General features: G+C 39.4%; 3 protein-coding genes across 8 annotated transcripts in view; 2 read left to right on the forward strand and 1 right to left on the reverse strand.

Annotated features, from left to right (window-relative positions):
* The window catches only part of grin3a (glutamate receptor, ionotropic, N-methyl-D-aspartate 3A), a 35,283-nt gene extending 27,215 nt beyond the window's left edge, over positions 1–8,068 (forward strand). For both annotated transcript variants that reach the window (XM_073914370.1, XM_073914371.1), the window contains exons 5-9: positions 1,096–1,211; positions 1,335–1,486; positions 4,160–4,324; positions 4,474–4,544; positions 7,204–8,068. In XM_073914370.1, coding sequence (XP_073770471.1) covers positions 1,096–1,211; positions 1,335–1,486; positions 4,160–4,324; positions 4,474–4,544; positions 7,204–7,537 — 838 coding nt within the window. In that variant the 3' untranslated portion in view covers positions 7,538–8,068. The remainder of the gene's footprint in view (positions 1–1,095; positions 1,212–1,334; positions 1,487–4,159; positions 4,325–4,473; positions 4,545–7,203) is intronic.
* A 2,134-nt stretch (positions 8,069–10,202) lies between these two features.
* Positions 10,203–26,124, forward strand: part of lyrm7 (LYR motif containing 7) — a 434,641-nt gene continuing 418,719 nt past the window's right edge. Inside the window, exon 1 of the mRNA XM_073913431.1 lies at positions 10,203–10,210. The gene's annotated coding sequence lies outside the window, so the exon portion shown is untranslated. The remainder of the gene's footprint in view (positions 10,211–26,124) is intronic.
* plppr1 (phospholipid phosphatase related 1) overlaps positions 22,196–26,124 on the reverse strand; it is a 373,854-nt gene continuing 369,925 nt past the window's right edge. For 2 of the 5 annotated variants that reach the window (XM_073913746.1, XM_073913745.1), the window contains one exon: positions 22,196–22,928. In XM_073913746.1, coding sequence (XP_073769847.1) covers positions 22,896–22,928 — 33 coding nt within the window. In that variant the 3' untranslated portion in view covers positions 22,196–22,895. 5 annotated transcript variants of the gene reach the window in all.

A 26,124-nucleotide genomic window follows, 5' to 3' on the forward strand; every position in this document is an offset into this window, starting at 1 on the left:
AAACGGGTGTCCAAACTCGGTCCAGTATCCTGCAAAATTTAGTTACAACCCCAATCAGACACACTAACTAGGTAATCAAGCTCATACTAGGCTGGAAGCATCCATGCAGGTGTGTTGAGGCAAGTTGGAGCTGAAATCTGCAGGACACCGGCCCTCCAGGATTGAGTTTACTGTAAAACAAAGACAAGTTTGTTGATGAGGTCATGAAGCTTAAACTACAGGATTTATTAAGCTAAGTGTGGAAAAGACATTAATATTAAGGACATCCACTGTATTTTGTCAATGTAAGACAAATTTGACTAAAGTATTTGTTGTAAGAATGACCAACACAATCTCACGGCAATTCGTAACTTTTTGATTTAGTGGCTAATTCGTATGACTTCATACGATCTAATTCGTACAATTTAGTACGATTTGCTCATCCCCAATGACAGTTGGGTTTAGGGGTGGAGTTAGGTGCCACGCCTCCTTTTTAATATCGTACAATTTCGTTTGACTGAATTAGCCACTAAACTGGCAAAACGTAAAATACTTACGTCTTCTTGTGAGATCAGGCTGGAATGACATCTTGTGGGATTCCACTGCCCAGATTTTCCAAACAACATCACTTGCATGTCCGACAGGCCAAACGTAACTAAATTTAGATTAGGTTTTCCTCCTTTCACATCCTCTGTTGCGAGTCAGAAACTCTTCTTTTGAGATTCCACAACCTTCGGGACATGATTTGATGCAGTCCTCAAATCTGACCACATCCTCCAAAATATTGCCACTGTGTATAATTCCATAAAGTAGGGCAGAGTGAATAGATTTCAGGAGAAGTAGATGAAATTCGCAACATTTTCCTAAAGAAGTTAACCAGCTTGCTCCTTTTAAATCAATCCAGCACGTGTTTTTGCAAGATAACATACTTGAAGTGCATAGGATAAACAAGGATGTGCACCAGCTGGTGGTACGGTTGTGTTATGGACTTATGAGTGTGTGTCTAGCTATTTTGATCTAGGGCTAATTTACTTAATCAGCATCAACACCAGTGTCAAAAGTTCATGCGATAAATGCAACACATAAATAAAACTAAAGTGTTTGATGTTATTTCAGGGATGATCCCCAAAAGCTTGATGCTTTTATAATGGACAAAGCTCTTTTAGACTATGAAGTGTCTATTGATGCAGACTGCAAGATGCTGACAGTGGGAAAGCCTTTCGCAATTGAAGGCAAGTAAATAAATTCTTCTTATTCCCTTTTATTATTGTTATTTTTATATATACAGCAGTTTCGAGAGCGAATGAACTATTGGGCTCATGCTGATAAATAATACATTTCTCTGCTTTTGACAGGATATGGTATTGGGCTCAAACAGAACTCCCCTCTGACTTCAAATATCTCAGAGTTGGTCAGTCAGTACAAATCTGATGGATTTATGGACATGCTGCATGATAAGTGGTACAAGGTGGTGCCGTGCGGTAAAAGAAGCTTTGCAGTCACTGAGGTAAGTCATGATACTGCAGAAATCCAGAGTTTATTTCTTGGAATTCAGACTTTTTTCCCCCTCCTCAACACAGTGTTGAGTTTACTTCCAATAACTCTTTTTTTTTTTTAGCTACAGTGACGTTTTTACTTACAGTCGCGTGTCTGTCTTGCAATCGTGAGTTACAACTCACAGTTATGAGTTCATATCTCCTAACTTTGATTAGTTTTAATCATCAATTTCATTTATGTTAAAAGTCTTGATACCAATTTTCTCTAATAACTAGTCACTTATTACCTGCTTATTATTAATGTATTAGCTGTTTATTAATACCTATAAAGTGCATATTCTACATTAATAATTCTATCCAATACTTAAACCCAACTAGTACCTAAATTACTAGTAAAAGTGTAACTCTGCCGGTCCTACACCACCCAACCCGCTCTGTGCCGGGATCAAACCGGCGACCTTCCGCATGGGAGTCGGTTGATCTAAAGCCTGGTTTATACTTCTGCATCAAGTGATTGGTGTGACCCACGGCGCATGCAACGCGTGTAGCTGTGCATTTATACTTCTGCGCGCTGTTTCTGTTGTTCTGCAATAACACTTCCGAAACCCTAGTTGGCAGTGAGGTGTAAATGTTCCTCTGTGTTGAGTTTCTTCGCTGGTGTTTTGTTTTTCCTGAATGCTTCCTTAATGTACAAGAGGTTCAAACTTGCTCATTTTGAGGCAGGAACCATGCGACGTGCAACAACTTTAACCATGAGGTAAACACAAAACAAAACTTTCCATCTGGAGCTCCTTCACGGGACTCCACACTTGTAAACAATCGCTCCATCAGGCTCGAGCAACTCTTGGTCCAGCCCAGACTCGTCAGCGCTACCAAGCCGACCAATCACAGAGCTTGCGCTACGCGTTGTTGCGACTTGTAGTTACATTTTTTGAGAGTTGCGCGTCAGCGATGCCGATGGACATGGCGTAGGGCTATGCGTCAACGCGTAGGCTGTGCGGTAGCATAGGCGTGCTTTTGACTCAGAAGTATAATTCCGCCTTAACAAGAAGGCTAAAGACCATGGCCTCTAGCGTCTGTTGCTAGATCACCTTTAGAGATCAGAGAAGTGAGGTTTACCTGCACAGCACCTACTGGCTGGCTTCTGTTACAAAAGCACCAACTTTATTGAGCTAAAAGACTTGCTTTCAATGCTTTGTTAATAGCACAATTGTATCTTAATGGTACCGTGAAGTGCTTTGAAATTAGCTTTTTTTTTATTCGATGTTTGATCATCAACCAAAAAATGAAGAGAGGGTGGCACAGAGTAGCTCTGCCCCTTCTTTAAATACAGTCAATAGTGTTTTGTTTTTATCACAGTTCTGCCAGTGAGAGTAGTTGAGCTCAAGCTTATCACATAAAAAGCAAATGAGAAGCGTCTTGAAAGGGGGCGGGGCATTTCAAACAGCTACATGGTAGTTGTAGTTCATGTTGTGGCAAATGTGTACTTCCAACACAATTTTACTGCAATTCATAAGTTTTTGACTTAGTGGCTAATTCGTACAATTTGGGATGCTTTGCTCATCCTCCAATGATGCTTGGGTCTAGGGTTGGGTGCCATGCCTCCTTTTTAAAATCATACAATTTCGTATGGCTGAATTTGTACAAATTTTATTGAATTAGCTACTAACCTGACAAATCTGTCAACCTACAATAGTTATGTTACGTAGTTATCCAGGGATCTACATAGGCTAGGTCGCTGGTGATCGTGCCAATTGCGATTATTCATTGATTTTATACTTCACTTATATTTTTTATATTTTATATTTTTTTAATTTTTACATTCAAATAGCGCTTTTCTGGACACTCAAAAGTGCTTTAAACACTGGGGGGAATCTCTTCATTCACCACCGGTGTGCAGCATCCACCGGGATGACGCGACAGCAGCCATACTGCACCAGACCGCACACCACACACCAGCTGATTGGTGGAGAGGAGACAGAGTGATGAAGCAAATAATGATATCGTTAATTAGATGGTTAGGAGGCCATGATGGACAGAGGCCAGTGGGCAGATTTAGCCAGGTTGTCGGGGTTAAATCCCTCCTCTTTTTCGAAGGACATCCTGGGATTTTTAACGACCACAGAGAGTCAGAGCCTTAGTTTAACATGTCATCCGAAAGTGCTCACTGAGCAGTATAGAGTCCCCATCATTATACTGAGGTTTTAGGACCCACACAAACCACAAGTTGGGCGCCCCCTGCTGGCCTCACTAACAGCAACCTAGCTTTCCCATGTGGTCTCCCATCCAGGTACTGACCAGGCGCAGCCCTGCTTAGCTTCAGCGAGGGACCATGTGAGAGTTGGTGGGGCTAGAGCTAGCTGAATCTTCAACTCGAACCATCATCTGATTCAAATGATTCAAGAGCCTGGCTGAGGAGGAGTATTTTGTAAAGGATAATGACAGATTTTTTTCCCCAACTGCTTTTAGGAAAACTCTCATGATACTTTAGTCTTTGTTTGTTTTTACATTAAAATTGCTATCTACTTAAGCTTTTCGAAATACTTTCAGTCTCATTTGTCACTTTGGACAATAGCCTAAATAATAATCAAAGTTCTACGTGAGGGAGGCTAAATACTGACCACATTTTATTCACAATGAACCATCGCTCTCTTCTAAACTCGACTTTCTGTTGTCACTGGCAGACTTTACAGATGGGGATAAAGCACTTCTCAGGGTTATTTGTCATGCTATGCGTTGGAGTGGCCCTGTCTCTCCTCACCACCCTGGGTGAACACATCGTCCATCGCTGGGTGATTCCCAGAATGCAGGAGTCAACAGAGCATAAGTACTGGCTCCACACCAGTCAAGTAAGTTCACTCCTTGCGTTTTATTGCGCATAATTACATGTCATCTCGGCGACACGTTGTAACACTGAGGGAAAACATGCTTTGCTTATTATTCACTTTGCAATTCGCAGTGCTTGGCTTTAATAACGCCTAATTTAATTGTTTTCCAGAGATTACATCGAGCACTTAATCCGACATTCAAAGAAGACAAATTGCAGACAGTTGCAAAACCGGAGAAAAGGTAAACCACTTTCATATCAAAATACATTCAGGCAACCCTGAATTAATGTTCTGTGCTGTTTTGTTTATAGAAATGACATTTAATTAGTTTGATCTTTTGACATCATCTTGTTTTACAAGAGGAAATTTCCTCTTACAGGATTTAATAGGATTTCAGTTTTTGCACTTTTGTTGGTCTTAAGTTCTACAATTAAATATTTTAATGATATATTCTACAAAGGAATAAACACATCTGACTGAATAGTATGCGAGAAATAGTTGATGATAGGTGGTTGAATTATTATTATTACTAATAATTTAACAGATCAAAGTCAATTATTTTGCTTCTACTGTTACTTAAAGAGCCCCTATTATACATATATATATATATATATATGTGTGTGTGTGTGTGTATGTATATATATATATATATATATATATATATATATATATATATATATATATATATATATATATATAAAACAGTTCTGTCTGGATCTTGAATCTGATTGGCAGATAGCCGTGATATATTTAAGTAATATCAGCACTCGTGCAGCCTCTTTACCCTTTGTGTATTACTCCGCCCACATACAGCCAGCAACAAACAGACACTACAGTTTGACAAATATTACTTATGTTAGACAACTAAATAAACTTGAGACTTTTTTTAGTCAAGAATGTAGTTGTTTAGATTGCAACTATGCAGTTTATTTGCAAGAATAATGCCTATTTTAAAATCTTTACAATTTCTGAGAGACAGCTCGTCGGCAACAGTTGACGTTTTCTATCCACAAGATGGTGAAAAAACCGCATAATAAGCCCTTACGCTTAGAAGATATAACAGTCTGATTTCTAACTACAGCAGATCAAATCAATATTAAACTGGTAAGCACACCTGCAAACATTCCCGTTTTTCATGGGAGTATCCCGCATTTCAGACCAGTCTCCCGCAAATATCCCGATTTTATTTCTTTCTAAAACTCCCGTAATGTCACCCGCCCCCCTCTTTGGTACAGTCTGTAAACTAAACACCCCTGGGTCGCCAACTTTGTTACAGTATGTATGTATATATATATATATATATATATATATATATATATATATATATATATATATATATATATATATATATATATATATATATATATATATATATATAATTATGTCTGTGTGTGTGTGTGTGTGTGTGTACAGTTGAAGTCAGAATTATTAACCCCCTTTGAATTTTTTTTTCTTTTTTTAAATATTTCCCAAATGATGTTTAACAGGGCAAGAGAATTTTTCACTGTATGTGTGATATTTTTTCTTCTGGAGAAAGTCTTGTTTGTTTTCGACTAGAATAAAAGCAGTTTTTAGGGTCAAAAGGGTCAAAAGTGCTTTGCCACTTGAAAAGTTTAAAACAGCAAACAATGGACACAACGTAAATTGACAGACCTACAGTTCAGTTCAACAACTCTATTCAAAGTCAATGGAAAGCATTATCACTGACGCACCATGTGAAGCATGCATAAAAGAAATGCAAGAGCTACTCAAGAGGAAGAGCTACATTTGTACAAAGCAATTAAGTCTCAAAAACAAACATGATTGTTTCAGATTTTTTTTCTTTTCTTCATTTAACACTGTCGGTTAACATTGGGGTAGGGTATAGTGTACCCAACAGTAATGTTTCATTAATGTTGTGTAAATGTTAGAACGCAGTGTTATTAAAAGAATACAGGAGAAAATAATGTTATATTATTTATATTTGTATATATTATTACCCACATTATTAATAACATTGATAGGAAATTGTCTCAGGAACATTATTTTATTATATATTTACTTTTTCAATAACTATAGTAAGCAAAATAATGTAATAATAATAATGTTAATGCATTGTCTAACAAACTGTACAAACAAAATTCCAACCTTCCACAATAACATTGAATAACTTACTGAGAATGTTAGGGAAATGTTTTTAGAACATTAAATTAGCTTGAGATTGAAACGTTCTGAAAACATTTTGAATAATGTTCTTATAGCCAAAAAAGGTACCCATAAACCAACACAATACATCTCTCTAGTCAGATGTATGAGTTATTGAGAGTCATATACAGTTGAAATCAGAATTATTAGCCCCCCTTTGAATTTTTTTCTTTTTTAAATAATCCCCAAATTAGGTTTAACAGAGCAAAAAAAATTTCACAGTATGTCTGATAATATTTTTTTTATTCTGGAGAAAATCTTTTTTTATTTTATTTAGGCTAGAATAAAAGCAGTTTTAATTTTTTTATAAACCATTTTAAGGTCAAAAATATTAGCCCCTTTTAAGCTTTTTTTTTTTTCGATAGTCTACAGAACAAATCATTGTTATACAATAACTTGCCTAATTACCCTAACCTGCCTAGTTAACCCAATTAACTTAGTTAAGCCTTTAAATGTCACTTTAAGCTGTATAGAAGTTTCTTGAAGAATGTCTAGTCTAATATTATTTACTGTCATCATGGCAAAGATAAAATAAATCAGTTATTAGAGATGAGTTATTAAAACTATTATGTTCAGAAATGTGTTGAAAAAATCTGTCTGTTAAACAGAAATTCGAGGAAAAATAAACAGGGGCTAATAATTCTGACTTCAACTGTATATTAAGTTTCTGTTTTTATACTGATATTGCATTGTATTGTATCATTCTTGTTCTTAAGCTGCAATGTTGGAAACAACCAGCAGATGCCATGGAACTCTTTGGGAACCCCCAATTGCAACAGACGAAAACTGTCCAATCAAGAGGGGCAAAATGACCTGGAATGCTGCCATTGTAAAGAACTGCTGTGTCCACAGGAGAAGAGGCAGCTTCCATTACAAGCCACATCTAACGGAAGAACCGACTTACTGGGTCTGGCCCAGAACCCAATCGTACAGGAATTAACAGACCTGGAAACGCAAATCCAGCTTATCAAAAAGCAACTACAGCTTGCAATGAAGAAGAAAAAAGAGCTGGAGCAGTATCAGAAGACAAAGACTTTAACCGAGTCCTAGACTCGTGGAAGATTTGGCTGGAGTTTTATGGGTTGCGTTGTTCAAAGTCTTGGACCTTCTAGTTGATTATTTCAACTGCAGCTCCTAAGGGAAGCAGGACTTTCTCAGCACTTTCTTCGAAGCCTTTTTGTTATTTGTTTTTATGTTTCATTTCTCATTGAACTGAACTTGAACGAAAGGACATACAGGGAAATATGAAGTCAAAATGGGATATAAGCAGTGTGTATTTCTGTATTCCCAGAAGTTCAGTTCTGGGAATACCTTGTTTTTAATGCAGCGACGTGACAAAGACAGCAAGTAACTGCATAAAAGGAAGACACTTATGTGTCAAAATGACATTTATTTAAGGTGTCAAAGTGATGTACGGTAGCGTTTCCTGCATATTGATACGCAGGGCTGAGAAGATTTTTTTTTTAAAAGAAGAAAGCCACACAGTTTTCTCTGGAGTTGTAACAAGAAAGTGTTAACCTTGAACACGCTGTTGACCTTGAGTGGTTATGTTTCTATGGATTAAAAAGGCTTTGAGATATATTTCTGTCAGTTTAATTTCTTTCAGATGATATCAAATATGTTCTTTGTCCACTGGAAATATAATGAAATGTAAAATTATTAACCAGAAGAAAAAGAAAAGTGGTGAGATGATGATGATGGAATAAGGTCAATTCACACCACACTAACAGACATCAATGGTTAATCTCCACTGAGCAGTGCAGTACAGTATGCATTCGTTTCCATTTTCACTGTCAGAAGTACCAAAATAGTGAACCGTAATGTACAACTATTTTGGGACGCCCAACAACCTGCCAAATGCGGGTAAATTTCAGCTTTGGCGGGTTAGACAGACACTCCCACTAGCCACTTTGGCTGGTTGAAAATCATTTTTAAATGGTAGTTTTCTTAAAAGCAGGGTTTGACTTTAAGGATTACCCAATATACGTGCAAATGTGATATTAGAATCGGGAAGCAGCACGACTGACAGGAATAATTGTGTTCGCGTAAGCAAAAGAAAGCAGGTGAATACTGAATGAGAGGATGATCACTTGCGCTAGCAGCTGATGTGATGCACACGACGGTTTAAAACGCGTGCGCGCTCCTTTCCTTGCGTGAAGCAACCATGCCTGGAAGGCAACTGTGATCGGTTCTCTTTCAAATAGACTAGATCAGGGATGTCAAACTCAATTCCTGGAGGGCCGCAGCCTTGCAGAGTTTAGTTCCAACCCTAATTAAACACACCTGATCAAACTAATTGAGTCCTTCAGGCTTGTTTGAAACCTACTGGTGAGTGTGTTGAAGCAGGGTTGGAACCAGCACCAGTTGCTTTTGCTTTGAACAGATTATTAATCGGCCATGCGCGTGTGATCAGTGTCGGAGATAGCTGAGTTGCAGCTCTAGGCAAAGGACGGTCACACCGCCCTCAACCCTAAAGTGAAAGGGGGGGGGGGGTGTTGTAGCGCAGGTGGTAAGGGTAGTGCGCGGACGCCACCCTTTCTATTCTGTCGCCCTAGACGCGGATAGAAGAGGGCGCAGGTGGTGAGGGTAGTGCCGTGGATGGCGCCCTCTCTATTCTGCTGCAATAGAAGCGGATATAACTGAGGGTGCGGGTGGTGAGGGTAGTGTCGCGAATGCCGCCCTCTCTATTCTGCTGCAATAGACGCGGATATAACTGAGGGCGCGGGTGGTGAGGGTAGTGTTGCGGATGCCGCCCTCTCTATTCTGCTGCAATAGACGCGGATATAACTGAGGGCGCGGGGGGTGAGGGTAGTGTCGCGGATGCCGCCCTCTCTATTCTGCTGCAATAGACGCGGATATAACTGAGGGCGCGGGTGGTGGGGGTAGTGTCGCGGATGCCGCCCTCTCTATTCTGCTGCAATAGACGCAGATATAACTGAGGGCGCGGGTGGTGAGGGTAGTGTCGCGGATGCCGCCCTTTCTATTCTGCTGCAATAGACGCGGATATAAGTGAGGGCGCAGGTGGTGATGGTAGTGCCGTGGATGGCGCCCTCTCTATTCTGCTGCAATAGACGCGGATATAACTGAGGGCTCGGGTGGTGAGGGTAGTGTCGCGAATGCCGCCCTCTCTATTCTGCTGCAATAGACGCAGATATAACTGAGGGCGCGGGTGGTGAGGGTAGTGTCGCGGATGCCGCCCTTTCTATTCTGCTGCAATAGACGCGGATATAAGTGAGGGCGCAGGTGGTGATGGTAGTGCCGTGGATGGCGCCCTCTCTATTCTGCTGCAATAGACGCGGATATAACTGAGGGCTCGGGTGGTGAGGGTAGTGTCGCGAATGCCGCCCTCTCTATTCTGCTGCAATAGACACGGATATAACTGAGGGCGCGGGTGGTGAGGGTAGTGTCGCGAATGCCGCCCTCTCTATTCTGCTGCAATAGACACGGATATAACTGAGGGCGCGGGTGGTGAGGGTAGTGTCGCGAATGCCGCCCTCTCTATTCTGCTGCAATAGACGCGGATATAGGCAAGGCAAGGCAAGGCAAGGCAAGTTTATTTATATAGCACATTTCATACACAATGGCAATTCAAAGTGCTTTACATAAACAAGAATAAAAGAAACAAGTAAAATAAAAATAAAAACAAATAATAAAAATGCATAAAAACAAAACAAAACATAAAAACAGGTAAAATGTGATATAAAAGAATGAAGAAGAAGAGAAAAACATGATAGTGCAATCTGTCGGACGCAGCACAGTGCTCATTCAGTAAAGGCACAGCTAAACAGATGTGTTTTCAGTTTTGATTTGAATGTGCCTAATCTTGCCACATCTGATCATTTCTGGAAGCTGATTCCAGCAGCGATGGGCGTAGTGGCTAAAAGCCGATTCACCCTGCTTTGACTGAACTCTTGGAACTTCTAGTTTATATGATCCTAAAGATCTGAGTGATCTGTTAGGTTTGTATTGAGTGAGCATATCTGTGATGTATTTAGGTCCTAGGCCATTTAGTGATTTATAGACCAGTAATAATACTTTAAAATCTATTCTGAATGTAACTGGCAGCCAGTGTAAAGACCTGAGGACAGGCGCGGGTGGTGAGGGTAGTGTCGCTGACGGCGCCCTCTCTATTCTGCCGCCCTAGACATTATGCTGGCTTCACACCATACTCCTCCTCCTTTCCTAGATGAGTGGCATGGTGGCCCAGTGGTTACTTCACACCAAACAGAGCACTGTGTCACTCGCTATAAGTGAAGTTTATTCATAAACTAATTTCGAGAGGATCACGTGCTTATGATTGCTTGCGACTGGTCCCGCATTATTCAATTTACGATTAACCAATCAGATGACTCCTGAGCCACAATAAATACCCTAAGTGCCATATAACAGGCATCTTCATTTTGAACAATTCCCCCTTCCACCCCTACTCCTCCTTTCCTAGATGAGTGGCACGGTGGCCCAGTGGTTAGCACTGTTGCCTCACAGCAAGAACATCACTGGTTCTAGTTCTTACCAAGCCAGCCAATGTTTCTGTGCAGAGTTTAAATGTTTTCCCCGTGCTCACGTGGGTTTCCCCCGAGTTCCCTGATTTCCTCCCACCGTTCAAAAACTTACAACTTTAATTAAATGACTAATCCAAACAGGCACCATAGAAATGCTCCTAGTAAGAAGTTATCTCTTAAGAGCAATCACTATCTGTTCATTAGCTGCAGGGCAGTTCTCGAGATCTACCTAAGCTCAAACTCCCCTCTCACCTTGCAAACGGGAGGGAGCCCCAGGCTCGAGGATCTTACGAGCTCAGGGCTCTCTCTCTCAGGACAGCATGTCAAACAAGCTTTATAATCAATCACCAGCTTAGTGTGAACTCTTGAATTCACCTTTACTGACATTTGCATTTATTTTGGATGAAGAGTTGAAGATCATTACCCGAACCCGAAGGAATCCAACAGATTCTGGGTTAATTTTAATTATCATTTTAGACTGGGTCTGGCTGGGCTTGCATGGTAAATGAACAGTCATGTGAAGCATTTCGATTAGCATGAGAAAGTAAACAAATAGTTTGTTGCAACATTAAAGTCCATCCCTTCAAAGGTGAAACAAATGATGACGGAGAAGTCAAAAATAGCTAATTTTGACTGCGGTCAGGCCAACCGCCAGTTCAGTAAAAACGGTCATTCTAGCCACCAAGGTATTTTGGCGGTCACTCATGCACTGCGTATTACGATAGAGCGCTAAACAGCAATCAGACACGAAAGATGACGAGGTCACCCGCTACATTGAAACTGCTGTCATAGTTTTGCCAGACTGATTTTTAAAGAGGTCTGAAGAGCCATGCAGCCTAAACAGCCATTACTAATACTCAATTATTTTTAAAGAGGCTAAAGAGTCGATTTCCTTTTGTGTAATGTGCAATTCTGAAGTTTGCTGAAGATTTTGCTCTACAGAAATCAGCAATACATTAAATCAGAATACCAAAAGTCAAAAACAACTTCACGGTACCGTATGATCATACAAATCTTGTTCAGGAAAATGTAGGGTGCTAGAAAGAACAAAAGCAGAGGAGAAATGATATTCAGCAGATGTTCATTATCGGAATCTGAATCCTCTAAAGATGAAGCTGGCTCCTCTGTGGCATAGTTAAACCATCCTAACCCATCTACAGTTCACGGCTGCCTCAGCGCCCTGATGCTTCAACATTCTGCATCTGAAACCCTCGGGAGACATCTTGGTAGATTTCTGTCAACTTTGTATAATAATGACTTATGAGTAACTTATGTTTCACTCTCTGAAACAATAGTATTAGTTCGTAGAAAAGACAGTTCTCCCTAGAGCACAATTAATTGTTAGAAAAAAAAAAAAAATTACAATCTAGACTGTTATTCCAAACGTGCATGATTTGCATATGTCTATTAAAGGATTAGTTCGCACACAATTAAAGTTATGTCATTAATTATTCTCACTCTGTCATTTCGTTCCTCTGAGACCATTGGACATATTCAGAAGACAAGTTAAGATATTTTAGATTAAATCTGAGAGCTCGCTTACAGAGGCGGATTTAACCAATAAGCAAGGTAAGCTGCCACTTAGGACCCTTGGAAATCTTAGGGTCACTAAATAAATACCTAGAAGTATAAACTATAAACTATATATAATAACATGTTCTATTATATTTTGTATGGCGAGGGTCTAAATATATATATATATATATATATATATATATATATATATATATATATATATATATATATATATTATATAGTACTATAGTACTCAAGCTCCAGGAGCCGGTGCCACCCACGCTGCCTGCCCTGCCAATGCCGCCCACGCTGTCCGCCCTGCTGCCACCACCCCCGCTACTTGCTTTGCCGGTGCCGCACACGCTGCCTGCTCTGCCAGCGCCACCTACAAGGCCTGCTCTACTGCCCATGTTGCCAGGCCTGCCTCTGCTCCACAGCCCAGGCCTGCCTCTGATCCATGGCCCAGGCCCGCCTCTGCTCCACGGCCCAGGACTTCCTCCGTTCCACGGTCCTGGATCGCCTCCGCTCCATGCTCCTAGCCCTCCATCCCAACCCCCTGAACTATTCCCTGCCCTCCACCAAATGGAACTTTGAGTAATGGGGGTTAAAGCCACACTTAAAGAGGGGTGGGGGGGGGGTAAGGTGTTTCATGTCATCTTGTCTTTTATTTTGTATTTAGTTATATCCCCTCCTGTATTTTGTTCTGTTTTCCTGCCCTGCTTCCAGTCATGTGATCCCTAGTGTTTGTGTGTCATGTTCCAATTGTTTAACCTTGTCATGTGTCTAGTTAGGTTATTTCTAGTGTGTGTATGCATGTGTATATATATATATACGTATATATATATATATACTTACACTTAAACGGCTAAAGACTCATTATCAAGCGATTCATTTGAAGCTCTATGAGTCAACTCTTTTACAGATCAATAGTTTTAAACACTGTGCACTTTCAGATTTAAGCCTTAGCTGGATATTTCACTTCACTTAGAGCTGTGTTACACACTACATGGAAGGTCATTTTAAAAAAGCCAATAATAGGGGCTCTTTAATTTGTGATGTTAAGATGAACGAAGGTCTTAGGAGATTGGAACGACACGAGGATGAGTAAGGTTACATGATTACAGGATTTTCATTTCTGGATGAACTAACACGTTAATTTATGCCATTGTGTGGTATCTTGAGATTAAACCACTTTAGTTTTAGATCACAGATGTACTTTTGGTCTGATTCACTGGTCTGTTAATGAGTCAGTCAATCTCTAAAGCAGCAAACAACTTTTATTCTCAAGCTCACTGCACAGCTGGTATGATTTTGGTGCTGGCGGGCAAAGTTTTGTTTACTCCAAACTTAATTCCGCATTCAACTTCTGTGTGAAGGTTTTACTTTCCAATAAGACTGGAAAAACTCGTACAACTTTTCATAGACGGTTCCCCTGAAAATGGATTTTCTTTGGTCGAACTGCGAGTGCACAGAGCTTTGTGTTTTAGCCTCGTAGGTCACAATTACTCAAAATATCTCTTACCCCATTTTGACCTCTGTTCACCCAACAGTTTCCAGCGTAGCAATATTCAGAGAAACAATGTAAAAGTAATCCGTGTGACCCCAGTGGTTTAAATCAAAGTGGTTTTATGAACTGCTGTGAATAGTTTGTGTGTGCCAAGAAAAAAATAAAATAAAATAAGTATAGATGAATAACCGGTTTGTAAACATTCGGGATGCGCACAGTGAGGTTGCAGGAAAAAGAACGGGAGTGCTAGCATTTACAGCGAGGGAATGTCATCTGATGCGGTAGAGAGTTTGTTGTCTTCTTAGAAATAAGTTATATTGATTATATATTATATATGTTATTCACATAATGATTTCAGCGTATTATAACGGCTTGTCACCCAGTGATAAGCACAGTTATTTGGCAAAATTAACGTTAAAGTGAGCGGCGTTGATCTGACAGGTCCATTTGCGATAGCGCTCTCCCAATGGATACTGGATAAGACGAAATGGCCAAGCATCCAGCCCCAAATATACAACTATCTCATTGAAACTCCAAGTGCTTTTACAAGAGAGAAGTTAAAGGTCTACAAGTCTTTAGATGCCAATATTTTTGTTCTGTGTGGTCATGTGCAATAAATAATGCTCCATGATTACCAGATTCAAAACTATGTATTGCTAAAAACCGAGATCCTGCCTAGCCAAAGACAAGGAAAAGAGACGGAGCCATGCAAGGCCTGGGTAATCATCAACAAGCAAAACAACTGCATTCTGACAGCGAACTGCACCTGTATGGCAGGGTATGTGAACATACATTATTACATTTCATTCAAAACATTCAGTGTCCGCAGTTTAATTCACCATATTTAACTGTTTTAGCTGAAATCATTGCTGCAATCAAAAATGAGTAATATGTATGATTCAGCATAGCGTGAACTTACCTGATATGAAACGAGAACTGCAGAGTCCAGCGTTTTTAATTAGGTCTTCACTCCATTCAGGTCCCTTTTAGCCAAAGATGTCTGCGGTTGGCATTAAAAGCAGTGAGGTGTACGGTAAAAGTTTTCTATTTTTGACTCGAATTTGGCATCGTAAAGCACAACACGATATGCTTGCTATTGCAACTGGTCTTTTTTGGAAATTCTTCCATAGTCTGAAATATTATCCTTTCCACATATATATTCAGTGCACATTCTTTGTTTCGTCTTCAGCAAAGTTCCTTGGTTGTTATGTCAGAATAAGAGTATAGTTACTAACCATGTCGGCCTAAAAATTAGCAACTTTTAATTCTCTATCAGTCTTCGTTTAATATGTAACTGCAGAATAGTCGATCTTTAAACAGGAAAATGATCAAAACTCTTATTATTATTATTATTATTTTTTAATGCTAATGGTTTAATTTGATTCAATAAATAATGTTAGGCTATGCTAAAAGCTCCCAGCATGTATTCTCTGTTTAACTCTAGATGACTTGTAAAGTTAAAAGTAGTCAACAAATGGCAACAACACAGTGTTGCTTTTTTTAACAACAGCACAGCGGATAACAGTAAATTTAATTATTATTATTATTATTATTACCATTTATTCCTGATTGAATTATTCTTATTTATTTTAATTTTTGTTATATTTTGTTCATCTTATTTTGTGTTCAATTCCAATCTTCTCAAATTTCATTATTTTCTTTATTTTTAACACAAAATAAGACGAAAAATAAACATATTAGAAATGAATAATTAATAATAAAATTACTTTCTTGTGGAAAACCTGATTTTTTTTCCTTTGTCACCCACACTCTGCCTCCTGCAGGCTTCAGGTAAATTGAGTTTGAGACCCCTGCTTTAAATATCTTAAATCTATACTAAAACAATTGCATATAATATTCCTCTTCCTCTGCTGCAAATGCAAGAAGGTCTATTTTTAGTGTCAACACAACACAGAAGCAATGCACTGTTTACAGTAGGCTTTGATCTATTATTTATTCGTTTATTTTTTAAAGGAAGCACAAGTGTGCATTTCCAGGATTTAAGAACCTAAAGAATATATACCCTCAATATAGTTTACTATATAATGGATAGGGAGCAGTTTCAAACAGCAAATACACAAGAATTCTGCAAGTACAGCGGAATTTCCCTGCAAAATGTCAGAATGGCTATATATTCCACAAAGTGTCAGCAGACACAGCATGGAGTTCCCATTCAATAGTTCCCTAAGAATGAATGTTCACTGCTATCCTTCAGGCCTGCCTGCAAGTATTTTCTCCAGACAAAGAATGTATGACAAATACTACAAGTGTCCTTGTACTGTACCCTCTGGGCTGTCATTAGTCAAAAGGGCTGTTACTTTTAGAAATGGGTTTCAGACACCAGCTGCTGCATAAGGGGGGCCCTGTATTGTTATCAGACACAGCTCAAGTATGAGTAAATGCAGACTAAAGCACCATCAAACGTACTGTATTTAGAAAAGTACATAATGTTACATTATTTAAAGATGTCACAGAATGAAAATCTGGAGGTGTTGGGCAAGCTCTTTGAAAAATGAAGTGAGCTATGCTATTAGCTACTCTACTTAAAATGTAGCTTAACTACACTAAAAGCTATCCTCTGGGAAATGTAGCAGGCTAAGCTAAAAGCTACTTGGCAAAAGTAGCTTAGCTACATTCAGTGTTGTGGAGGTTACTTCAGAAATGTAATAGATTACTAATTACCCTATTTCAAATGTAAGAAGTAGTGTACCTTTTCTATTACTTTATAAATGTTAAGTAACTGATTACATCTGATTACTTTTAAGTTTCATTTTCAAGCCTTTATAGCAAGCAGATGTGACCTTACAGTAGCTCTGGTTACAGTTAGAATTTCAAAATCACTTGAATTAAGATTTACCAGCATTAAATCTGCTGGTAAATGGACATCAAGAACCAGTTACGCTTGACAATAGTACATTTTAGCCTTTACTACAGTAACTCCTCTCCCTCAGTCATCAAACCATCAAGCAAGTTTCTTGTCAGCCCAATGATTGATTGGCAACATTATCAATCAGAGAGAGAGGTGGCAGTAAGGCACCAAAAAGTTTGTTGTCAACCACCGAAAAACAGGAAAAAAAAATCATCATTCTCGACCATCATATGGATTTACTTTCATTGGCTAGACACCAGCCTCACATCTCTGTGAATGTCAGTGTCGTCACTTATTGATCCCCAATCGGTAAATGTAGCTTGTGTTAATGCTAAATCGCTACTTTACTAATAAAATAGCTTAGCTACTAACAAGTAACGCTGCTACGGCCACGCAATTTAGAAAGTTAAGCTAGTAGCGTCACTACTTGAAGCGACACTACAGCCCAACACTGAAATCTGGATATACCAACTGTAGAAATAGCTGAATAATAAGAGTTCAACACATGGAAATTACTACTGTATATATATATATATATATATATATATATATATATATATATATATATATATATATATATATATATGAAGCTATATAAAGCTGTTGGCCATGGCTGAACATACAATTTTTTATTAATTTTTTTCATAATTTTTTTCTTTTAGATAACAAGGTATCAGGTATGTAATTTCCCAGGGTTCAGACACAGAGTTTCAAAGAAACTTTCAAAAACTTTGTATCTCCTGATAGTAAATTTTTAAGAAGAAGAGTAGTGCTATGAAATGGATTTTCCTCCCTAGTTCTCTCATTTAAACACGAGGGTCCAGTCCAGAGAACCACAGAGCACAAAATAAATTTTTTATTGACGGTTTATAAAGCTCCTTTAAGTATTTGACAGACAAACTGTAATACTAATTATTTACAGCCACAAAAATAAAGATATATATACATATATGTATGTATGTATGTATGTATGTGTATATATATATATATATATATATATATATTCTATAAGTTTACAAAATGCATGTTATTTTCCAGTAGTAATATAAAAATCTTATAATTTACGTATCTAACTCAGCACATTTAATTTGTCAAGTCAGTTGTAATGTTAAACAAATCATTAAAAACTGAAGAAAATTATTCCAAAGTGTCAGCGAGAAACCTTTAGTTCATGTTTTACAATCTCAAGATGCAGCATTTTGATTGTAGCACTTCAGCTTCTGCTTTTTAAAACATATTTTTTAGGTCAGGAAAGCTTCTGAGTTTTCAGTATATTATCTACTGCCTTACAGCAAAACGTTTGCACTGTCTGGATGCACTTATTAAGAATCCCAGACAACTACGATTGTTTATGGCCTTGAAGCTTGCAGTGGGAGGCTGTTAGTCCTGACTGGCCTGTTTATAGAGACACTAATACAAAACCAGACTTCAATCACCCCAATGGAAAGCAAATTTACATTGTCTGAATAGTTTACACCCTATATAGTGCGTGGTTCACCACACAGAATGAAGTAATTGTGTGAACGGAAACAGATTCCAGCAACAGCTTTATTACATGTTTATAATGCAGGGGTGGGGCACTACTAGAGAGAATTTGATTGGACAGAATATCTGATGACGAGTAGAGAAGAGAAGAGAGAAGAGTAATGTCATCAAATGTGTTGATCCTATTTTAGTAAAAGTAAAATCTTTATGGTTTAAAACCATTATGTCTTTTCAGTTCTTCTGTTGAACACAAACAAGATATTTAAACACAACGCTGGTTGATGAAACCCACTGACTTCCATTGTAGGGAAAAAAAAGTTAGTTGCTAACTGAATCTGTGAATTTAGGCACACTATAAATACATTTAAGCTCACCTTTGTGTGAATAGCATTTGCATACTGCCTTCGAAACTTTCATCTTTCATAAAAAATGTATAGGTTACATTTTTCCTGCTTTTCATACCCATAAAAAGCATTTTCACAGGTGTTTTGACAGCTCAGAGCAACCATAGAAGCAAAAGCCAAAATCCAGAATGCTGTCACTCAGATTACAGAGCACTTTATGTTAAAGTGTGGATAATAAACACAGAATGTGGCGGATGGTTGAAAAACAGAATGTGGCAGATGGTTGTTTTTCTTGTTTTTTTCCACATCAGCTTACTATGTACCAGAATCAGACAAATACTTCAATACTACTACAACTATTACTTCTAATTAGAATAATAATAAAACAATAAACAGGTCTGGGATTGGGGCTCATATGCCAGTCCCTGTTGGCCCATGGAACCCGGTCAGCTCAGCGGACGGCATGACATAGGGCCATCTAGGCACCGGTGCACTGTGAAATATAGGCGGTGGCTCTTGGGACATGGAATGTCACCTCACTAGGAGAAAAGGAACCTGAGCGGCTTGAGCTAGAGGTTGAACGGCACTGACTAGAGTTGGATCTCAATGTCTTGAGATGGCTGGACCTTCTTATTTTTTAGCATGTCTTCTATTCTGGAATTGCCCAATCCAGCCAGCCACCTCTGACAGTAGGTAACTCCAGAGTAGAAGAAATGTTGTGTGTTGGAGTTATTGCCGGTGAGAGAGGGCTGCCTCCCTGCACCTTCAGGTTGGCGGTGGCTCTTGGGACATGGAATGTCATTTCACTGGGAGGAAAGGAACCTGAGCATCTTGAGCTAGAGGTTGCATGGCACTGCCTCCCTGCACCTTCAGGTTGGGGATAAGTTTCTCACTGTAGTATTATGTTTATGGGCCAAACACCAGTGCAGAGTAGCTGGCCTTCTCAGAGTCCTTGGAAGGGGTGCGTGAAGGTGCTTTGACTCTATTGTTCTACTTGGGGACTTCAACACCCATGTGGGTAACAACAACAGTGATACCTGGGGATTGGGAGAAATGGCCTATCTGATATGAATTAGAGTGGTGTTCTGTTGTTGGACTTCTTTGCAAGTCATAGTTTGCCCATAACAAACACCATAAGGGTGTCCATCAATGCACATGACACCAGAACACCCTGGTCCAAAGGTCGATGATCAACTGTGTAATTGTTTCATCTGATTTCCAATCATATGTCTTGGACACTCAAGTAAAGAGAGGGGCAGGGCTGTCAACTGATCACCACTTGGTGGTGAGTTGTATCTGCTGGCAGAGGAGGAGGCTGGACAGACCTGTTGGGCCCAAACATATTGTGAGGTTCCTCTGGTAATGTCTGGCTGAAACACGTCCAAGAGATTTTCAGCTCTCACCTCTGGAAGAACTTTGACCAGACCCCAAGAGAGGTGGGAGACATTGAGGCCAAGTGGTCCATGTTCTCCGACTACATGGTTGAAATGGCCTGTGGTGCCAGTCATAGTGGCATGCCACAAACCCAGTTGTGAACACCAGAAGTAAGGGAAGCTGTCAAGCTGAAGGAGGAGTCCCACCAGGTTTGTAGGACTCCTGAGGCAGCTGATGGCAACCAAGTGTTATCTGGGCAGTTGTGCAAGCAGAAACTGGTCTGGGAAGAGTTTGAAGAGACCATGGAGAAAGAATATCAGTCATCCCCAAAGAGATTCTGGCAAACCATTACAATATCTTGTAAAGGTCAGGGACAGTACCTCTGAACTTGGGAACTGGGGTGGTGGTTGTCATTTTAAGAAGGGGGGCCGGAGGGTGTGCTCCAGCTACAGGGGAAACACACTCCTCAGTCTCCCTTGCAAACCTGGAACCTCAGACCCATGAAGAAGAATTCAGAATTCATCCAGGCCATAAAACACAGGAATAGCTCTGTACCCTCACTAGGGTGTGCTACGTTTCATGGGAGTATATCCACATAATTTGTGGACTTGGAAAAAGGCATTTGACTCTGTCCCTTGTGGCATTCTGTGGGGGGTGCTGTAGAAGTATGGGTTCGGAAATGCTCTGTTAAGCGATGCTGGCAATGTCAAAATTGCTCCTGGTGTGCGTTGGACTCTGCCAGGGCTGCCCTTTGTCACTGGTTCTGTTCATTATTTTTATGGACAGAATTTCTAGGTGCACCCTAGGGCCAGAAGGGGTCTGAACCAAGGACCACAAGATTTCATCTCTGCTATTTGCAGACGATGTTGTCCTGTTGGTTCCATTGGACAAATACCTTCATCATGCACTGAGATGGTTTACTGCCAAGTGTGACGTGACAGGGATGAGAATCAGCTACTATAAGTTTGGCGGTGGCTCTTGGGACATGGAATGTCACCTCACTGGGAGGAAAGGAGCCTAGGCGGCTGAAGCTAGAGGTTGAATGGCACTGACTAGAGTTGCATTTCAACGTCTTGAGAAGGTCTGGACTTTATTATTTTTTAGCATGTCTTCTATTCTGGAGTTGCCTAATCCAGTCAGCCACCTCTGACAGCGAGTCACTCCAGAGAAGAAGAAATGTTGTGTGTTGGAGTGTTTGCCGGCAAAAGAGGGCTGCCTCCCTGCACCTTTAGGTTGGCGGTGGCTCTTGGGACATGGCATGTCACTTAACTGGGAGGAAAGGAGCCTAAGCAGCTTGAGCTAGAGATTCAATGGCACTGATTAGAGTTGGATCTCAACTTCTTGAGAAGGGCTGGACTTTCTTATTTTTAAACATGTCTTCTATTCTGGAGTTGCCCAATTCAGCCCGCCACCTCTGACAGTGGGTAACTCCAGAGTAGAAGAAATGTTGTGTGTTGGAGTTTTTACCGTTGAGAGTGTGCTCCAGGTACAGGGGAAACACACTCCTCAGTCTCCCTTGAAAACCTGGAACCTCAGATCCAGGAGGAAGAATACAGATTTCATCCAGGCCATAAAACACTGGAGTAGCTCTGTACCCCCACTAGGGTGTGCGTTGGACTCTGCCAGGGCTGCCCTTTGTCACTGGTTTTGTTCATTATTTTTATGGACAGAATTTCTAGGTGCACCCTAGGGCCAGAGGGGGTCTGAACTAAGGACCACAAGATTTCATCTCTGCTATTTGCAGATGATGTTGTCCTGGTTCCATTGGACAAATACCTTCAACATGCGCTGAGATGGTTTACTGCCAAGTGTGATGTGACAGGGATGAGAATCAGCTTCTTTAAGTTTGAGACCATGATGCTCAAACATAAAAGGTTGGCTTGCCATCTCCAGGTTGGAGGAGGGAGGAGAGTCTTTACCCCAGTCAAAGGAGTTCAAATATTTTGGGGTTTTGCTAACAGTAGGTGTCTTGTTTTTGCTCTGCTTTCGTCCATTTGTCAATCTTGCATTATTCTGATCCCAACACCCATCTTCCAACAATCCAAGCAGTTCCCAAAGAATGAAATAGTGCATGACGGATTTAAAGATGAAAAAAAGAGAAAGCCACTCAAGTTATCGGACTCAGCTACAGACTATTTATTAGACAGACTACTCAAGAAAATATATTTAGCATTTCAAACGAAATGCAAACTTTAAAGAAAAACAAAACACAAGTCGGAAATAACAGGTTATTCAAACAGTGTTGTGTATTTCATGCTGAGTACATGGCCATTCGAAGATGCCAGAGGAGAATCCGAGTCAACGACGTGTAACAATTCAACAAGTTTTCTTTACAATCTTACACCAAAAAAATAGGTATACCAAAAACATTCCTGGAAAATCAGCAGGCAAAAGTCGATCAAAATGCTTTATACAGATAACAAAAAGAATACAAAATGATCTTTGTTCAGAAATGTACAAGAAAACAAATAGCGTAAATAAAATCATTCTTTGTACAAATACCACATAACGACACATCGATATTTGAATTACATTATATATATAGACTGTATATATTTACTTTGTGATGTAAAACATGACAAAGAAGGCAGAAATCTGGACATGAATTGAGCAGTGTGTTGACATTATGAGGGAAAGCTACAGGACTCTCTTATACAAAATGTACAAAACAGCTGCTTCTAGGTACAACTAGTTACAACATAATACTGTCATGTTTTCTCTCTTTTTTTTACAGTATGCCACAGTACAAAAAAACTTTTTGTGCCTAGAAGTGTTGAGGTGACGCGAAAGTGACCCGGTGTTGCCCCCTTAGTCATGTGACTTCAGTCATGGACGCCGAATGGTTCTGAAAAACAAAAAAAATTGGATTTAGAGTCGTAATGTTTAGTTTGAGATCAGGGGTCGGCAACCTTTGCCACCAAAAGACTCATTTTGGCCCTTCTACCACCAAATAAAATAAGCCACAAAGCATATTTAAGGATTAAATTAATATAACAGAATTTGTTGTTTATACTCTACCTGACGAAAGTCTTGTCGTCAATTTTAGTTTTAAGAGCAACAAATAATGACTTCTAGTCGATCATTTGCAAAAGTGGCAGAAGGTAGCTTTTTCCTATGAATCATCTGTTGAACTGCATCTCAATCATCACAAATACTGCAGAAGACCTATTGGAACCTGCATGAACCCAAGGTTCTCACAGAAATCATTCAAGTTTGGTGAAGCAAAAATCTTGGTTTGGGGTTACATTCAGTATTTGGGCTTGTGAGAGATCTGCAGAGTGAATGGCAACGTCAACAGCCTGAGGTATAAAGACATTTGTGCTGCCCATTACATTACAAACCACAGGAGAGGGCAGATTTTCCAGCAGGATAGCGCTCCTTCTCATACTTCAGCCTCCACAAAGTTCCTGAAAGCAAAGAAGGTCAAGGTGCTCCAGGATTGGCCAGCTCAGTCACCAGACATTAACATTATTGAGCAAGTCTGGGGTAAGATAAAGGAGGAGGCATTGAAGATGAACCCAAAGAATCTTGATGATCTCTGCGAGTCCTGCAAGAACCATTCCAGATGACTTTATTAATATTGAGTCATTGCAGAGATGTATGGATGCAGTCCTCCAAGCTCACGGGAGCCATACACAATATTAATTCTTTTTCCACTACAGCATGACTTTATATTCTTCTGATACCAAATGATCAACTAGAAGTCAAGTTATTATTTGTTGTTCCTAAAACTCGGATAAGCGAAAAGACTTTCCTTAGGTAGTCTCAAAAAACAAAACAAAAAATTCAGAGACAATGACCTACTGCTGCTGTAACTACCACTTATGTGAGGTGTTTGTAATGCAGTGTAGTATATGGGTGGGACAGTAAATATGACTTTGTACTCCTCCGGCTGCTGCTTTTTTGAAAATCGTGATGACTATTGTAGAGTATTTCTTTTATTATTTGAGCAATTAGGAATAGAAAAAAATTATTTGTGGCACTTTCCTATTCACTGCTCTCTAAGTTTACCCAACTAAGAAAAACTCGAAAATATAGCAGGAAAAAACAAAAGGCAGTTAAACAAAGGAAATTTAAACATTACAATTTTTGGCATATTTTAAATTGAAGAGTTAAGCTGCAAAACCTGCTAAACTCCACTTCCGCCAAAATGAGCTAATGACATTGAGTGAATGCTTTAGGCACGTAGTACAACAAATATATTAAAAAATTATTTTTAATCATCTAAATCCCAGAGTCAGCCTGTTCAGAAATAACAGTTTGTTTGCCTCTAAACGCCACTTGGCTTTGACAGCAAAAGCCACTATGTCCTTTTAACCAATCAGAAGGCGCAAATCGAATCATGTTTTTTAATGTAGCAGCGCGCTGATATGCTGGCTTTTTCGGGGAGACTGTTTTACAAGTAGATTTTAAAATATGGATAAACCTGTCCGACTGACACTGAATAGCAAATCAAAACGTCCCTTGCCTCAAAACTTTAAGCATTCTAAGAAAAAAAACACAATGTACAGTCAGAAGTGTGGCATGCATTCAAAACGTGTCTTTGCACAGTAACGCTACTTTGAATGAGTCCAATTAAAAATACATTTAACAGCAACTCCATTTCATGAAAGACGAAGTTAAGATCTTGTTCTTTTATCCCACATGGATGCTATGAAGGTAAACAAGTGACGGAAAAGACACCAAGACCTTGAGAAGGAGGATGAGAAATTGTCTGAGAGACATACTATTTTGCCCAGTAGGCCTACCTTGTGTTTTATTTGCTAATGTAAGCTCATTCATTCATTCATTCATTCATTTTCTTGTCGGCTTAGTCCCTTTATTAATCTGGGAATGAACCGCCAACTTATCCAGCAAGTTTTTACGCAGCGGATGCCCTTCCAGCCGCAACCCATCTCTGGAAAACATCCACACATACACACACACACACACACACACACTCATACACTACGGACAATTTAGCCTACCCAATTTACCTGTACCGCATGTCTTTGGACTGTGGGGAAACCGGAGTACCCGGAGGAAACCCACGCGAACGCAGGGAGAACATGCAAACTCCACACAGAAACGCCAACTGAGCCGAGGATCGAACCAGCGACCTTCTTGCTGTGAGGCGAACGTGCTACCCACTGCGTCGCCCCCTAATGTAAGCTATTGTATAAAATATAAATATAATATATAAACTATACAACTATATAAAACTGCATATTTAATGATTTTTCAACTAATTACACTGTCTTGTCCCAATATGTGGATTTAGAGGTTTTTGCAAAAAAAGCAGAAGTGGATTTAGCTGGTTTTGATGCAAAAGAAAATCTACCTAGTAAACAAAGAATTGTCTAAAGGGAGATTTTTGAAAAAGAAAAGGTATTTATGTACTAGCTAATAACCTTTCCATTACATATAAAATAAAACTTCTGAACCTAATCAGAGAAACCTGATAGAAAATGCTCATTTACAAGAAAAGAGGTTGGATGGATATAGAGGATTTTGCATCTGAACTCTTCAATTGATAAACTATAATAAAAAAGGAGCATGGCATGGGTAATCTTACATTAAAGTGCACTAAATAGTAATGTAGGTCTTTTTGAGCATCAAGCATCTTCAAGGCGACGTAATGCACAATTCATTTATGTATGTTTACCACGAAACGTGGAAAATCTGTGATTTTAGTAACAGTGAATCGTTAGTGTACGCCCAAATTTTTTATACACCCAAAATAGATCCCTGTTTTCATGTACACAGCTGTTTGTGGAGGTTATAAAATAATAAACATTAATAATTTACGGGCTGCGGACATTTTTCGCTATTTCTGCTGAGAATTTAGCAAAAAAAATAAATAAATCTGTGGATTTATGCAAAAGGATTTTAGGAGAGTCATAACTAAAAACGTAATATATGACATTAAAAATAATACATTTTTAACAAGGGGTGAGAACCTACATTGGTCTCAAAGTTCAGTTACGATTATCATGTCATCGATTCGGTATTAAGTAAATACATAGGCTAAATGACAAGCTATAAATCTGCTGATTTCTGCG

The sequence above is a fragment of the Danio rerio genome, chromosome 10 (assembly GCF_049306965.1).
Source record: "Danio rerio strain Tuebingen ecotype United States chromosome 10, GRCz12tu, whole genome shotgun sequence".
Lineage (NCBI taxonomy): Eukaryota > Metazoa > Chordata > Actinopteri > Cypriniformes > Danionidae > Danio > Danio rerio.